Source organism: Colias croceus, chromosome 4 (genome assembly GCF_905220415.1).
Source record: "Colias croceus chromosome 4, ilColCroc2.1".
NCBI classification, from domain to species: domain Eukaryota; kingdom Metazoa; phylum Arthropoda; class Insecta; order Lepidoptera; family Pieridae; genus Colias; species Colias croceus.
The window spans coordinates 2,582,793-2,598,826 of NC_059540.1; the positions used below are offsets into that span (position 1 = coordinate 2,582,793).

The 16,034-nt window shown below is 34.5% G+C and overlaps 1 protein-coding gene across 5 annotated transcripts in view; it reads right to left on the minus strand.

Moving 5' to 3' along the window:
* Positions 1–551: 551 nt before the first annotated feature.
* The window catches only part of LOC123691272 (paxillin), a 44,220-nt gene continuing 28,737 nt past the window's right edge, over positions 552–16,034 (minus strand). For 4 of the 5 annotated variants that reach the window (XM_045635576.1, XM_045635575.1, XM_045635573.1 and 1 more), the window contains exons 2-9: positions 13,597–13,841; positions 11,385–11,604; positions 8,926–9,022; positions 5,661–5,862; positions 4,160–4,378; positions 3,907–4,080; positions 3,602–3,832; positions 552–1,417 (exon numbers count right to left, since the gene is read on the minus strand). In XM_045635576.1, the coding sequence (XP_045491532.1) occupies positions 1,151–1,417; positions 3,602–3,832; positions 3,907–4,080; positions 4,160–4,378; positions 5,661–5,862; positions 8,926–9,022; positions 11,385–11,604; positions 13,597–13,841 (1,655 nt within the window). In that variant the 3' untranslated portion in view covers positions 552–1,150. Of the gene's footprint in view, positions 1,418–3,206; positions 3,491–3,601; positions 3,833–3,906; positions 4,081–4,159; positions 4,379–5,660; positions 5,863–8,925; positions 9,023–11,384; positions 11,605–13,596; positions 13,842–16,034 lie in introns of those variants that run through there. The other variant, XM_045635577.1, reaches the window with a different exon arrangement.

Below are 16,034 nucleotides of genomic sequence, written 5' to 3' on the forward strand. Positions count from 1 at the left end.
AATTAAATTATTCGCAGTTAAAAACTTCATAATTCGTTTAATAACAATATTATGAAGAAAGTCATAGCAAAGAATTTACGACGAAGAGGTACGAGTACTATGGAAAATGTGGATATCTTATATGTATTTAAGAAAAAATGCGACTTAAATAAAATAATTTAAGAAACTACTACTAAATTATTATAATTGTTTGTTTTTTAAAAAGCGATCCGCTTCTCGAATCTTGTTTATCAAAGTCTAACCTAACCTAACCTAACTGTTTTCTATTGCAAAAACGATTTGCTTCTGGCATTCGCCGGCTGCTGCCGCGGCACTAACTTAAATGACATTAAACAAGTTTTTAGAATATAGTTATTCTGAAATTTTTAATATTTTATGGACTCTTTATATTTTATACGATCTGGCCAAATGTGGATGACCAAATCGTGAAACGTTGACGATTTAACGATCTGATCAAACTATGTTGGCCATTTCACGATATGCGACCATTTCGTGAAATGGCCACTCATATCATGAAATGATCAAATCTACGATATGACCACGACATATATACTATATCATAAATAAATAACAGAAAATAAACCTTTACATTTATAAAGCGTTTGTTAAAATGCAGCTATTATGGCTTTTAAACTTAAGTTTAAAATAATAGTCAAGTTTTTTTCAATTCAACATAAGTCACTTAAAAGTTTTGTAGTACCATTTTACTTATGCCTTGAAAAAATCTATTACATATAAAAAAAATCTCAAAATTTGTGTAATAAATCTTGTGAGTAACATCTGAAGCACTTACACATAAGTATATTTTCTCGTATCGTATCGTAATTTGAAAATACTTTCAAAAATACTACCTACAACTACTGTTCTCAACACTAGACCAATTGCACGTTACAATAATAATAATACGACCAACAATTCCTTTCTATCTTATATTAGAACCATTTTAGTACGAACACTAATTCAATCATCACATCATTATTTCCATCGCTAAATCTACGAATTTTAGAATTTCACATACATTTATATATCTTACTGCAGTTGCTATTATTTAGAATCTTGAATAACGTCCTCTTATATTTTACATATGGCAGTTCATCTTTAGAAGACATAAATAATCTGTGGACTTTGAAATGCGCGCCATCTATATTTTTTAACCAAAAAGTTTATCAAAGCAGGCGTGACAATACGGTTTATCGTTTTGTTCCTTGAACGTGCCTTTATTGAGTTGTCTGAGACAGAATGCGCAGACGAAATGTTCCGGGTGGAATTTGCGGAACATGGCCGTGATGCATCTGCCGGCGATGGGTTTGTGACACCCGGCGCAGAGGGAGCCCCGTTTGCCGTGGTAGTGCGTCTCGCAGTATGGCTGCCCTTCGTGCTCGAAGAACGAGCCGCCGTGGAACGGCTCGCGACACTCCTGGAATTGAGAAATAAAGTTTATTCTAATGGAAAATTACATAAAAAATGTTATAACAAATTATTATAGTATGGAAGGCAAAGGTCCCTTAGTTTTGAATACTAATATTTACATACATACTAATATTGCATATATGCCGCACTTATTTGTTACGGTGCAGACTGCAATAATTCTTGAATAACTGGGAAATTTCTTAAAGGAGACTCTAGGTCTAGTCTATTTCCATTATTAATAAAGAATTAAGATTAGTGTGGTACAAATTGATAGTGTACTTGTATCTGATTAAAATATCTTCTGCTTGAATTTCGTAGAAGAATAATGTCTCTATATTTACATCCGTTTAAAATTCGTTAGTGTAGTGGTAAATTTTAGTAATTTGTATGTTTATGTTTTAAAATTCAAATTTGGCCTGTTAGTTGTTTCAATACTTAATACTAGTCTATCTCTAGGTATCAATTAAAATTGATGTATGTGTGCTTTTGTGTAGTGTCCTTAATTCTTAGTGTATTTTGAATCTTATATGTTTACTGTTCCTTATTTGTTATTATATATCGTGAATAAAATGTGTGTTATATGAACAATTTAATTAAATCAATATCGTTTGAGACTGTTAAACATTTGAACCCACACATAACAGTTATTTTTTAATTTGCCAAATAAAACTACATATATTGCCAGGCTTAATTGAAACATAGTGAAGCGGACTCTTGTTAACTGCAACTTCTCTCAACCATTTTATGTGCAAAATAGTAATGTAATATGTATAGAAAGAATATATGTAACAATAGTTTTTTTTGGATTCGAATATTATTATATAAATTTATATGTTACTAAAAATAAGTTAGGATATATAAATGTTACAAAAAATAAAAGTGTTATGCAAGTAAAATGTTTTTTTTTTTTAACTTGGTTACTACTTTATTTTAGATTTGTATCCTCATAACTACTCAACAATATATTATTTTCATACTGAACAATATATTCAGATCAAAAACATTGGTTGTCCTCTAGGAAAGTACATCATTTTTGCATTAGTAAACTGCGTTAATGTGTTTATCGTGTTACAAACATCCCTGACATTGACTTGATAGACGAACACGCTTTTAAATACCATTTCTAAATTCTGACACGCTTTTGGATAGAAACCAATTTATTTTTTTATATTAGAGGAAACAATATCACTGACAAGCATTGTATTAACAAAAAATATATTACTGATATTTTTATTATTCATATATCTCATAGATTTGTAAACAGTTCTTAAAATCTTGCGTTTGCAAAATATAAAAATATACATTTATTTTTAAACTTTTTAAATTACGACTAATCGTGTCTATGGTCTTGACATATTTATTTTTTAAATCCACCGACCGCGCGTGGCAACGGCATTGGAGTGCAATTCAAAAATAGAACCTAATCCAATGGCCTATAAACGCTTTCATTTACATCAGCCGGTGTGGCTGCGGTCGCTGACGTCACAGCTATTAATAACCAATCACATGCGACCAAAGGGAAACCCTATACGCCTAGCACTTGACCCCATTCAAGTTTCTATAGCTTTTTTGCCTGAACAATAGATTGATAAGAGTTCATTATCGTGTCGAGATGCGTGTACGCGCGTGACCTTGACGCATTACGTACGCAACGCATAGCGTCCGCACTTATTGTATCTGATATTTGTTTATTTTTGTGTTTTTTATTTTTATTTTATTGTTGTTATTTTTTTTCAATCATTTTTTTATTTTTGTTCTCTTTATTGTATAAATCTTAACATAACAATAATAATACAAAAATATATTACAATATAATATTATTCCCTATTATGTATACTAATACTTTGTAACATTGTGTGTATGTGTTGTGTCAGAGTAACATCTGTGTTCGTGTTATGTTTACATTCATCTGTGTGTTTGCCATTGGGCTGTCATAGCTGTAAAAAAAGGGGAGGGCATCCATTTTGGGGGCATCGCATATCATACATTATTCTTCCTCATCGACTCCGACGCATTTTGGGCATACCGGCTTTCCTTCCATGGCATAGAAAGTTTTACCTTTTACCGGGTTTGAGCAATCCTGTGTAAAAACCATTCATTATTACCTCATTTTTACCAAGTTTTCATACTTAACCTGGCGTAGACGCGCTATATACTTATCCACTTTTAAACAGTCGATATTCATACGAACCTTGCACACGAAGCAATCTGGATGCCACTGAGTATTGAGGGCGGAAATATAGTTTTCCATGATGGGTTTGTTGCAGCCGCCACACTTGGGGGCGAACATGTCGAAGTAGTCCGCACGACAGTAGGGCTTGCCGTCCCTTTCATGGAAACCTTCCTCGCCGAACTGCTGGCCACACTGAGCGCAGAAGAAATGCTCTGTATGCCAGGTCTTTTCGAGCGCTGTTACGCATTTCTGAAACAGAAGATTTATTAGACAAAATTCCCGATACATTCGTATAGACCAAGTTATATTTTGGGGACACTAACATCGAGGATCGGTCCGTTACAGTAGGCGCATCTCGGCGAGAACAGATTGTGGTAATCCGGCTCGCAGTATGGCCTTCCGTCGCGCTCGAAGAAGTTCCTAGTCCCGAGCTCCTGGTTGCAGTGCGCGCACGTGAAGTGCTCCGGGTGCCAGGTGCGGCCCAGCGCCGTGATCACCTGCGAAAACATTTCGTGTCACAACACTATTACAATCAACATATCCAATTAGGTTGTTTGATTGTGTCAGTCTCGGCACCTGTCCGACGATGGGTTTCTCGCAGGCGTTGCAGCATCCCTTCTGCGGGGTCTGTACTCCTTGGCGGCTCATGTCTGCCCGGAGAGATCCGAGCATGTGTTCAAGCGACGCTGACTCCGGTTGCCGCGGGCTGCTGCGGTAGTGCTCCTGCCAGCCGCGCTTCTCGCGATACACTTGAGTGCCGCCTTCGACTCCTGGGGGCGCCCCTGACCCGCTCACCTGAAAACACCCAGCTATTTACCCAACTGCCGAAACATAGACTATCGATACATTACGAAATTCTATAAACGATCGAAGTCTATGTAGCAACGTACGCAAAACCGGCCGGCTGGGAAGAACCAAAGCGAATGCTGGCCGAGTGAAATGTTTGGCTATGTACTCTAATATTATAAGCTCCCGGCCCCACTACGCCCGTGATGTAATTGCGATACTATCTTTAGATACGAGCTTTTCGGCGGGTGCGAGGGAGACGACCCTAGTTCTCTGGAGTGACGGTCGGACGCTGGAAATAGACGTGGCCCAAGAAAGGCGACTAGTAAATATTATAATAAACGGAAAATCTGCTCTGTAGTGCAGTGTGCCGAGGTAGCCATGACAGCTACGCGAAAATTTATAAAGATGACTCAATTTATTGTTTGCGTATGTAATCAAATATAATGGAGTTCGCTCATAAAGTATGGGGAGTATTTGTTTTTTTATGAATGGAGATTTCTTCTTGGATGGTCTTAAAATCGTGCAATAGATAATGTTCGATTTTATTGTCATACTGTCGTAAGTGACAATGTGCCAAGTGTAATTGGCCTCGAATAGACGATTATCGGGCTGTTGCATTTTGTAATAGAGCGAGTGTAACATAAACAATAATTTAATGTATTGTTACATTTACAAATTGTCGTTTGAAGTTCAGATGATGCTTTGCGATGCCACTGTAACTTTATACTTGGAAATGGTAGAATTGTTTGCATGCCTGATTAGTGGAGTATATACCTCTAAATAAAAAAAAACTATATTTTTAAAACTTGACAATATGTTATTAAATAATCCAAAAAAGTTAAGGCATATTATTAAAACGTTTAAAATCATCATGGAACCATGGGGTTATGATGGAATATGGATTCTTACTACACGTATCCGTTATTATTGATTTTAAATTGCAAAGATACTATAAGATAGATATATAAAGCAACCTTAATTTCTTTTTGGCCACTATAATTTTCGCAAACAATTTAACGAATGTAAAACATCTTACGTGATATTTATTTGTTTAACATACCTACATACGTAGGTCTATTTAAAAGTAAAATACATTCAAACGTATATTTCATTTTTCTAATGTTTTGACTTTTTAGATTTCTATTTCTTAGTTGTACGTATTGGCCAATAGAATATGTATTCGATATCAATTTATTTATTGATGCAGTTAAACCTTTATAAATATAAGTGAAGTTTTTGTTTGAAAGCAGATTTAGCTCTGGGACTTTCATTTTTCAAAAGAACTAACCTTAAAGTCGGAAAGTGACGCCATCAGATCATCCAGCTCCTTGGTGGCGCTGGACGCGTGGTGACGGTGCGTGGTGGTGACTTGCGGTTGCGGTGGTGGTGCTGCCGGTTCCACCACTGTTTCTTGTACTGTTACAGTGACTTGCTTGGTACCGGGGCGCGGGAGCGTGCCTGATGGTGGTACGGGGGATGTTGAGGCGCGGCTGTTGAAGGTGCATAATATTATTTATTTATTTTATTTATCAATCCTTTATTGCACTTAAAGAGAATAAAAAAAAGAAACACAAACACTTAAAGATAGCATAAACTAAGTACAAATGGCGGTCATATCGCTTTAGAGCGATTTCTTCCAGACAACCTTTGGTACAGTAGAGAAATAAATATAAAATAAATGGGTAGTGCAATTATATAAGATTCTGGAGCTTTGATTCGTATAAAGTACCTAAAAAGTAACCTCTGCTTCTTTAACTTTTTACTCATGGATAGAAAATTTAAGTACATAATATGTCAATTCTATGTTTAAAGGGCGAATTGATGTTTCCTGGCCTTAAGGACCAGTCAATATTGTGTGTACTTTTTTTAACATGTCATGTTATGAAGCTTTGGTTCCGTAAATAAAAATAGTAATGCTGGGTTTCCAGATACTTTTTATTATATTGTGTTTCGAAGATATACTGCCGATGTTCTGCCGCGCACATTATAGTTTTTATAATAATGTTCACTACTATATGCACCAATTTTTAAATATCATTTTAAATTTCTAAATTTAAATAACATAATTAAACCACATCTAATTATAAACACAGTATAATAATTGTTCACATAACGGGACAATTTGGCACACTAGCATTTGGCATTTCGACTTATGAATTGTTAGGATCTCCCAGACGAATGGAACAGCTATAAATCTATTTCCCAGTCTAGGTTCCAACGCAGTAATAATAGTTCCAGTAAATAATAGTACTTCATACTTAGTTATATTTTATAGCAGGTGTGTTCCCAACAGTCGGAAATGTATGTGCCAAGAACAATTAGTACAATGTCGGAATAGATGACAATTAATTATACTTCATTGGTCTATTATTAAATACAAAACGGTAATTACGTCGAATGTCTGGAGGAATAACGATGTTTTGTTTTACAAGAGTTGTACTAGAGATACTTATTTAAAATAGTATCGCCAAGAATAATAATAATTAGAGTATATTGTTCATACTCTTCTTATTAGTTACTCTTATTAAGTACTAGCTTCCGCCCGCGACTCCGTCCGCGCGGATGTCGGTCTTTGCGTGGATGGTTTATTTCTCCATTTTGAGTAACTCTGACAATGACATCTTATAAATATCTATTGGACCCAAATACGGCTAGGTCTATATTAATACGCAACGTGTGTTCGCGGTACCTACTACAGAACAACGTCTATGGATAACTGAAAAATTGAGATTAATTTTTTTTCTACGTATTTTTCCAGGATAAAAAGTATCCTATTTGACGCCCAGGATAATAAGGTATAATTATACCAAGTTTCATCGAAATCGAACCGGTAGTTTTCACGTGATGTCTTCACATACAGACAGACAGACAGACAGACAAAAATTTTTTTAATCACATATTTGGGTTTGGTATCGATCCAGTAACACCCCCTGCTAGTTATTTTTTCAATATTTTCAATGTACAGAATTGACCCTTCTACAGATTTATTATATGTATAGATGAATTTTAAGCGATAGTATTTGATTATAAAAGAATTTTTCAATCGGACCAGTAAGTAGTTCCTGAGATTAATTAGCGCATTCAAACAAACAAACAAACTCTTCAGCTTTATAACATTTGTATAGTTTATTAAGATTCAATACCGAGCTCAGTTTATCTAATGATAAACTGAGCTTGATAATTCAAGATCTATATAAATCAGCTATCTATTCCATGTTCTATTGCCATGAAATTTTACAGCATCGATATTGATTTGTATTTTTCGCCCATCGCCCATAAAATTTGACGCAAATATCTTTCAAGGTTCATAAATAGGTACTGTTTGTTCAGTTGATTATAATGATTTAGATGTTAGGTTTTCAAAAAAATATTTATCAAATGCTTGCGTATTTGCTGATTCAAGCAGCCTTTCAGAAAGTAAATGTATGGAATAGAATCGATCTGTTTATTCCATTCTTTTAATCTGGATAAGTTTTTTTGACGCAAAATCAATAGCTGTTACGTCATCGATTTTTACGAATCATTTGTCGATGGATTCGATCAAAGCTGTGTATTAAGTACTATTTTAGTCCTGAAAACAAAACTTGAAGGTTCGCAAACAAAGTCAAGGGCATAAGCCGTAAATCTAATTATAAACTACAAAAGAAGAAAGATTTGTTTGTATCAAATAAGCTCCGAAACTACGGGACTGATTAAACTGATTTTGAAGATTCTTTTTCAATTAATTAACATTTTATATGGAAAATTCTTGTGGAACGGTGTTAAAATCATTCGAAATGGCTTGCCCGATTTTCATGAAATTTTGTGTGCATATCGTGGGTAGTTAGGTCTGAGAATCGTACATCTATTTTTCATACCCCTAGGCCCTAAGTGATAAGAGTAAGGCAGAACAACGTTTGCCAGGACAGCAAGTAATCTAAATCTTTATCGCGGGTCAATCCCACCAGAGTCAGAGTTGAGGACCTAATTCTGAACACAAAGATGCCTAAAAAAATTGTCTAAACGATACATAATATATTTCTCAACCATCATCTCATCAGCGCGTGACGTAGCGCGTATTTCCGTCCGTTCCACACGACCCGCGGTTCGGCGCCAACTCGCGGGCCACGGCGGCTGATGTTGCCGTCCGCACTTTTGTGTTGATGTTTTATTATATTGTTACGTTTTATATTTAGAACGCTTTGTTGTGTGGTTTGTAAATGGTTTGTAGAGGTCGTTAGTGTTTGATTGTTTGATAATTACTGTGTGTCAACTTTTAAAGGGCTAGTAATTTTTGAAAAATGGTGAATGTGTAATTGACAGTTATTACTATTTTTCATTTTGTTTAGGCAATCAGTTTGGTATACTAACGTACATAGTCATTCATTTTAGGATCTCCTTGCATTATCAATTTCTTTCAATTCAGGTGGTCTGGTAGTGATCACTTCATAGTTATTAGTGGAAAACTACGATTTTGGCTGTTTATCGTGTGATATATTTCTTGAATACATTTACGCTTTAAAATATTACGAATGTGTATCTAAAATGTATATAATATAAGAGAAAATTTTTACCCATTATGCACTTCCGTGCTCAGTTGATCGAGAAGCGAATCCACAGTGGGCCTCGCTGACGCTGGGCTCGTCGCGCCGTTTGTGCGGTTGTAAGTATCTGTGAACAAACAAAAAAAGATCAATATAAAAGTATAAATAATATAAAAGTAATCTGGTATAGTAACTAATTGGCTATGATATTATAGTCAGAAAAAATGCGGGAATATAAGAGGACCTCCATATAATATTGTTTTCGTGTTCAAGTAGATCCTATAAAGTATAAAAGATGACGTCTTTTGCCACTAAATTTGGTGTTTGAAAATCTATACACATAACTAAAAATTCAAGTTTTGAAGAAAGAACTGAGATTGTTTTAATGTCTGGTTTGTAAGATACCACTTTAGTATTTGCGCTAATCATATCAGTAGTTATATAGTTCTAATTCTTCTAGCAATATAAGAATATTTAAAAAACTTAAAACCATTCCTTTAGATTTTAGAAGAACCTGATAATTGAAAAGTAGTTTTAACCATTAAACACATAAACTAAAGTGTATTGAGGTGAATTTTACAACCATTTCTTTGCCAAAAAATGTTCAAGTACTTTAATGTTTAGATGTTTCTATTATGTGAGGTAACGAGTTTTTGGCTATGCTAAAATTTTTTGATTTTTCTGAGAAGTTATGAGAGTGAAGTATGAGATCATACAACATTATGTTTCGGTATTATTGAATAGATTTGATAAGTGTAGTGAAAATCAAAGTGGTTGTTAGGACTTAGGAGTCTATTAATTAGAACTGGGTACGTATACAGTTTCATAACAATGCATACATTGTAAACATTAAAATTCTTATCTTCCCTGATAACCTATATCATGTTCCACGTAATATGCAACTCTTGAAATTTTATACTGATTTTCCTGCACGCAGCTTATTCCTATAACATATGCAATCTATAGGGTATCGTAAAAATAACTTGTTAAAATGCTTAAACTAGTTTACATTTTAGGAAAGAAGGTTGCAATCCTCAAAGAAAGGAGGATCCTAGATCAGTCTTTTCGACTGGTGTAGTTAATAAAGAAATGAGTTATTGTATACCAAATTCATTCAATGAAATAATATCAGAGTTGACGGCTATGTAAAGGCTATATTATGTGAATGCAAGCAAGCGTCTCTAAAATCAGTACAGTACAGGATGTATGCCAGAAATTATCATCAATTGCTTCAATTTCAAGAGTCACATTACAAATGCGAAGTTAGTAAACAGGAAAATCATAGTGACAAGCGCACAAACGAGCGCAGACAATATCTCCTGTTGCAGCGAACTATAAATTTCGCACCTGTTCGATGTTAGCACGTGAGAGCATAAACAAAACTCAGCAGAGACAAATGGCTGAGCGTATTTCGTAAAGTTAATAACATTGATCTATTTCAGTTGCTGGAGGGGAAATGGCGGCCTTGCCAAGAACAACATTTGGCACTCTTGTACGTATGGATTATTATTATATTGGATAATTAAATTTTTATAGATCTTCGAAAAACATACGTGTTATTTTATTTTATCTGTGCATTAATTTTGTTGGGAAATCGCAAACGCTAGATTTTTCGAGTGATCGGTTTGGATGAACCTTTTAAAATTGTTTGCACATCTTGAAACCTTAATACATCTTTTATAAGTTCAAGGCAAACATTGATTGTTTAAAATTCTATTCTTGTTAGGTTTGTTAGGTTAAATTCTAGAGCCATACACATTAATATGTATGGTTCTAAAATATCAAGTAACCCGTAACTGAAACTTGATACATCTGATTGTTCTTTAAATTTTAGTGGTAAGTATTCCAGATAAATATAGAAGGTATCACTATCCATAAGTGAAATATTTAACATGAAAAACATTTGCGCGGAAAAGAATCTCGATCGTCGTAAAGTTTATCTAGAATGCTTTAAAATCCTAAGATTCCAATACCCTAGGAAGAAGAATTCAACAACATCCATGCCATAGTATTTATAAGAGCGCATATAAATAGCAATGAAGTTTTTCTAAAAATTAAGACTGATGATGTTTTCGTTGCTGGGCGATCAACGAGTATTTGAGTTGCATTTGAATCCAGTTTTCCCACAAAATTCTCTAAACATTCTTCATGGACTTCCACAACTTGTTGGAAAGTTTTTATGAAAAGTCTCTCAATTCTTGATAAAATATAAAGAAAGGGAAGTGAGTGTTAAAAAAATAGATATCTACTGACATTAACCATTTAAACATCCTAAATTTAAAACCAAGTTATCAGAATGAGCACATGAAAGAGACCTAAGCGAATATAATTTTTTAAAGAATAAAAAAAGACCTAAACGAATTTAGTGGTGAATAAACATATTTGAAAATGTTCAAGACAAAAAAACCTCAAGCCAAAATTTACTCATGCCCTTGGTTCCACCGCAGCTCGGCTGCTCCGTGTACATTGTAATTGTAAGGTGTAATTACCTGTCCTATCCGCATACGTGTTCTTCTCCACGTAGTTCCCGTATCTCGCATTGCTCAGATCGTCGAGAAGAGTGTCCAGTTCGGACAGGTTGCCTCTGGTTCTGCCATAGCCCGGTTGCCCCGTGTAGCTAGGCGTGTGCGACGCGTAGTTCGTCTGCGTGCTTGTGTACTTGAGGGGCGTGGATTTGTCGTGTAACGACGATGTGTTCTGGTACGTCGGCTGTGGAGGAAGATGGCGGTTTAGTTATGGTGTTCTGCTTATCAATGTACACGATTTTTTACAAATATGGTCCACAATAAAGGCTAACAAAATGAGAGAGAGATTCTAGGCATATAATGAAACTTAATCAATTTGGATGAATTGCTAGCTAATATGGTTATTTTTATTTTCAAAATTCCAAAAGATCTTTGCAAGATATTGATTTTAAATTATAAAGATTTTTCAATGCCGTATTGTTTTTAAAAATAGTACCTAGTAGGGCCTCTTAAATAACATTTAGAATAGTGTTTAAAATTAAAAATAGTGTATTAACATAGTGGTTTTTTATTGCCTATAAATTTGCCTGTGCCGTAATACAACCCGAAATAGACCGTCAGGCCACATAACAAAACTTTTACTTGTATTTAAATTTAAACGACATCTAGTTTTCATTGAGAATACTGTTGGATGATATCCAAGTAGTTTGTGGGATGATAGTGAATCAAATACTAGACGTTCATTGACTACGATACTAGATGGCGTTACTATGAATACGATCTTGGCATCTTGGGATGCTCTATTCATCTATTGAACACGTTATCTTTATCACAATTTAAACCTGAGTAACCTGGTGATTATGTGCTTTAATCCATCAATCCCTAGAATCTCAGACACAATAGAAATCTATTGTTGTCGTGCCCCGATCGGGGCGCTCGGTGGTCAATGGGTTAAGGCGAACTTTATATTATTACTTCTTCTATGTTGTTGCATGCGCTTCTTAAAATAAGGTTATGATCCTGACTAATTAATTTTAAAATTTGCAGCTGAATAATGTAGAAATTATGGACAGAACGTATCGTTACCGGTAAAGGTAGAAAGAAGGAAATTGTGAAAAATATATTAAAACGTTTAGAAAAATCATTTATTCAGGATCACCTAACGTTCCAATTAAAATATTGGACTGCGTTGTATACTTTTTATAGACTCAATTTCAATTTGCAAACGAATACTATAGTGTACATTCGCGTTACTTAATTCAATTTAAAACTGGCGCATGTAGCATTGTCTTGAATCTTGAATAATTTCATTGTACGTGGGTCAGTAACATTATTCCAAGAACGCTTGAAGGAGACTGGTCCGGTCAATAAATTGTGCACAGGATGAAGAGGTTACGGTTTTAAATGTCAATTTATTCGCTTGTTTCGATATGCAAATGTGTGTACTTGGAATAGCCGTGTGCGTTTGATAAGAGAGTGTAGTTACCAATTATTCTCTGTTTAATAAACAACTTTTATGATGCACACGACCTTTGATTGGATAAGTATTGAAATACTCTATTCTCTGGATGATTTCAGAGTGTAATGACGAATGGGACGAAGTACAGAATCTTAAATTTTACATAAGAAAAATACAATAGGCCAACTGTGCATAGTGGTCAAAACCGCCCAAAACACTTGTTACACTAGGAGCGTTAGGAGTGCTTTGCAAAAATTACTATACAAAAATTATACGATGTATTATAAATTTCATAAAGCTTGTTCATTATGCTAATAACAGACGTCACAGTTCACATCCTACCACGTAAACATACAAAGTTAACAGTGTAACGTCGTCACTGTATTGACGTTATCATCACGTCGAGAAACTTAATCAGATGGGGAGTGCGTTATCGTTCGTTACCACAATTGTTATCAACAAAATGTCTTAAGATAAAATAATTAAAACAGACTCGTATTGAAATTTTAGCTAGAATTTACAATTTAATTTAATTTATTAGCTAAATTTTACTCCCAACATGGGCTTGTTAAAGGAGGATTTATTAAATCAATACCTACAAATGAACATTTATCCTAATAATTAATTACAAAGGAGTATTTCAAAATAATTAATTTTGCTAATTACCAATGAGAGTGAGCTCATCGTAACAATGTCCTAACACCTATTACTCCTATATCTTATGCAAAAAAAAAACGAAAATTCAATAGATCAAAAGTTCCATAATATGCAACTTACCGATGCCGGTTTAGCATAATCAGATCCAATGTTCCTTGAGCCATTGATGGAGCCATATCCCGTAGACGTGGGGGAGCTCAAACTTCCACCAGGAGAGCTCAATCTACCAGGAGAACCACCCCTGCCAATAGGCGACGCGGTTCGTCCCGGGGAATTCGTCCGGGCACTCGGTGACGTGGTCCGTCCGATGGGACTGCTAACTCGACCCGGATTTATGGAGTTCTGCAGGTCCGCTAACAGGGCATCTGGAAAGAGATAATACAATGAATATCATGCTAAAAGAATTATATAGTCTATATAGCGTCCGGCAAACTTCTTGGACAAAAAGTGGCGTAGTAGGGGAAGTTTTGCGCATCAAGTCTTAGTATATGCGCAAGCTACCCATCCCCACTACGCTATAAAGTGGACAAGTTACGTTCCAGCAACACTATTATGCTTTATGAACAGCTATAGATAGGTTGGAAATATGACAACTATTCTATAACGATTGGTTAGTCATATTGTAAACACTTAGGCATCCTTTGTCAATAAAGAACAGTCGGTGTGCCTGGAACTGGCATATCCATTTCATATCTACTTTATAGACCAATTTTAGCGAGTCTAAAGTGTTCATATTCTTCAACTAGAATATTTTAGAGCTTTTATCTTATTTTATTATCTTTAGCAGTGATGTAAATACCAGTAATGGAAATTAAGGAAGCTGCAAAACAGAGGCATCTTGGATTATACATCTAGAGTAAATGCATGTCAAGGTAACAAATTTTCTGAAAAAAAAAACAAATTCTGAAGAATATGTATGTTCAATGCCGTTGTTTCTATTATTATTCTCGTCGCAATATAAAATGCAATAGATAACAAAGAGGCATGGAGCAACATTCACAATAATTGCAAGTCAGCACGTGCCATGTTATGGTTTATATTTCCTTTCAAATGATAAGGAATTCACTTAGAATTGTTTTTATTAAATAGTAATTATTTATTGCAATTTTATTTGACTTCATTTAAAACATGTCAATCCATACTAATATTATAAATGCGAAAGTAACTCTGTCTGTCTGTCTGTTACTCAATCACGCCTAAACTACTGAACTAATTTGCATGAAATTTGGTATGGATATATTTTGGTACCCGAGAAAGGACATAGGCTACCTTTTATTGCGAAATATGTACAACGAGCGAAGCCGGGGCGGACCACTAGTATGAAATATATGTAACTCAGCTATTTTTGTCCATAGATGTTTAAGAAAACAAACACTTTGTAATAACCTAATAACATTACTCCCCTGATATTTCACCCTTCCCTATCACCTTCATCTATATTAGAAGCTACTTTTCTGTCAAAATTATAACCTTTTCCTTCATTATAAACTACTTTCCTGTCAATGAGTTCGCATATCTATGTTTACGCTATACAATATACACAGATTTACCCAAATTCGCCTACATCTTGTTATAAACAAACACAGATAACATATACCATGTTAATTACTATTGGAGTTGACTCGTCCGTGATGTCATCTCAGTTACACATGGTCCCTAATTGGTCACAATGAGCCTGCGACGCCTGTATCGCTATAAATTTTAGTTTACACTAGCTGCCATTGATGATTAAATCTTACAGTTATTATGGCAATAAATATAGGGTGCCGGTATGCTATAAATAATAATCAATTAGTTCTCTTTAGAATGCGTTCTATCTATCTCACACATAAGGAGATTTTCCCGAAAAGTCGAATGTTTGTTATAATTTATTGGAAGCTCAAAATTAAGTGAGGGAGATATGTATTATATAAATTGGAGCAGAGCGAAAATATCTTTGGTAAAATCATGGTAGCATAATGCAAAAAAAATATAGTTTATTGGATTTTTTTTTACTAAAAGTGCGCATATTAGTTTTTGAGATAATTTGAAAGACTAACTTGAATTTAACCGGCAAAGATGCTGCTAATTTCATCAAAATTCGGAACTGATTTTATAGTGTTGTTAATATTATTAAAAATCAAAATATAATTTAATAAATTACCAATGAGTCATGATAATCTACCAAAACAATGTGTCAATGATAAACAATGGAAAAATATTTATTCGATAACACTTGGATAATTAACTAATGTTTTTGTAAAATAATTATTTTCTCAAACAGAAACCAAATATCCTAAGTACTATTTAAGAAAAAATACCCTAATAATACATAAAATTGTATTCCTAAAAATAGCAATTTGGCTAACTTATGAGTCATTTGAATCAATAAATTTTAATGTGACGAATTACAATTACAACTTGACATACCAAGCCTTTGGACGGATCTTTTTCAAGGAATAAAATCGCAAAATCGTCCATTGAGATCGAATTTGAATAAACGTAACCCGAGTACATACATGTTTTTGGCCAACGGGTCCATGGTTCGCCAAAAGATCCCAGTCGGCCTTGACGTCATA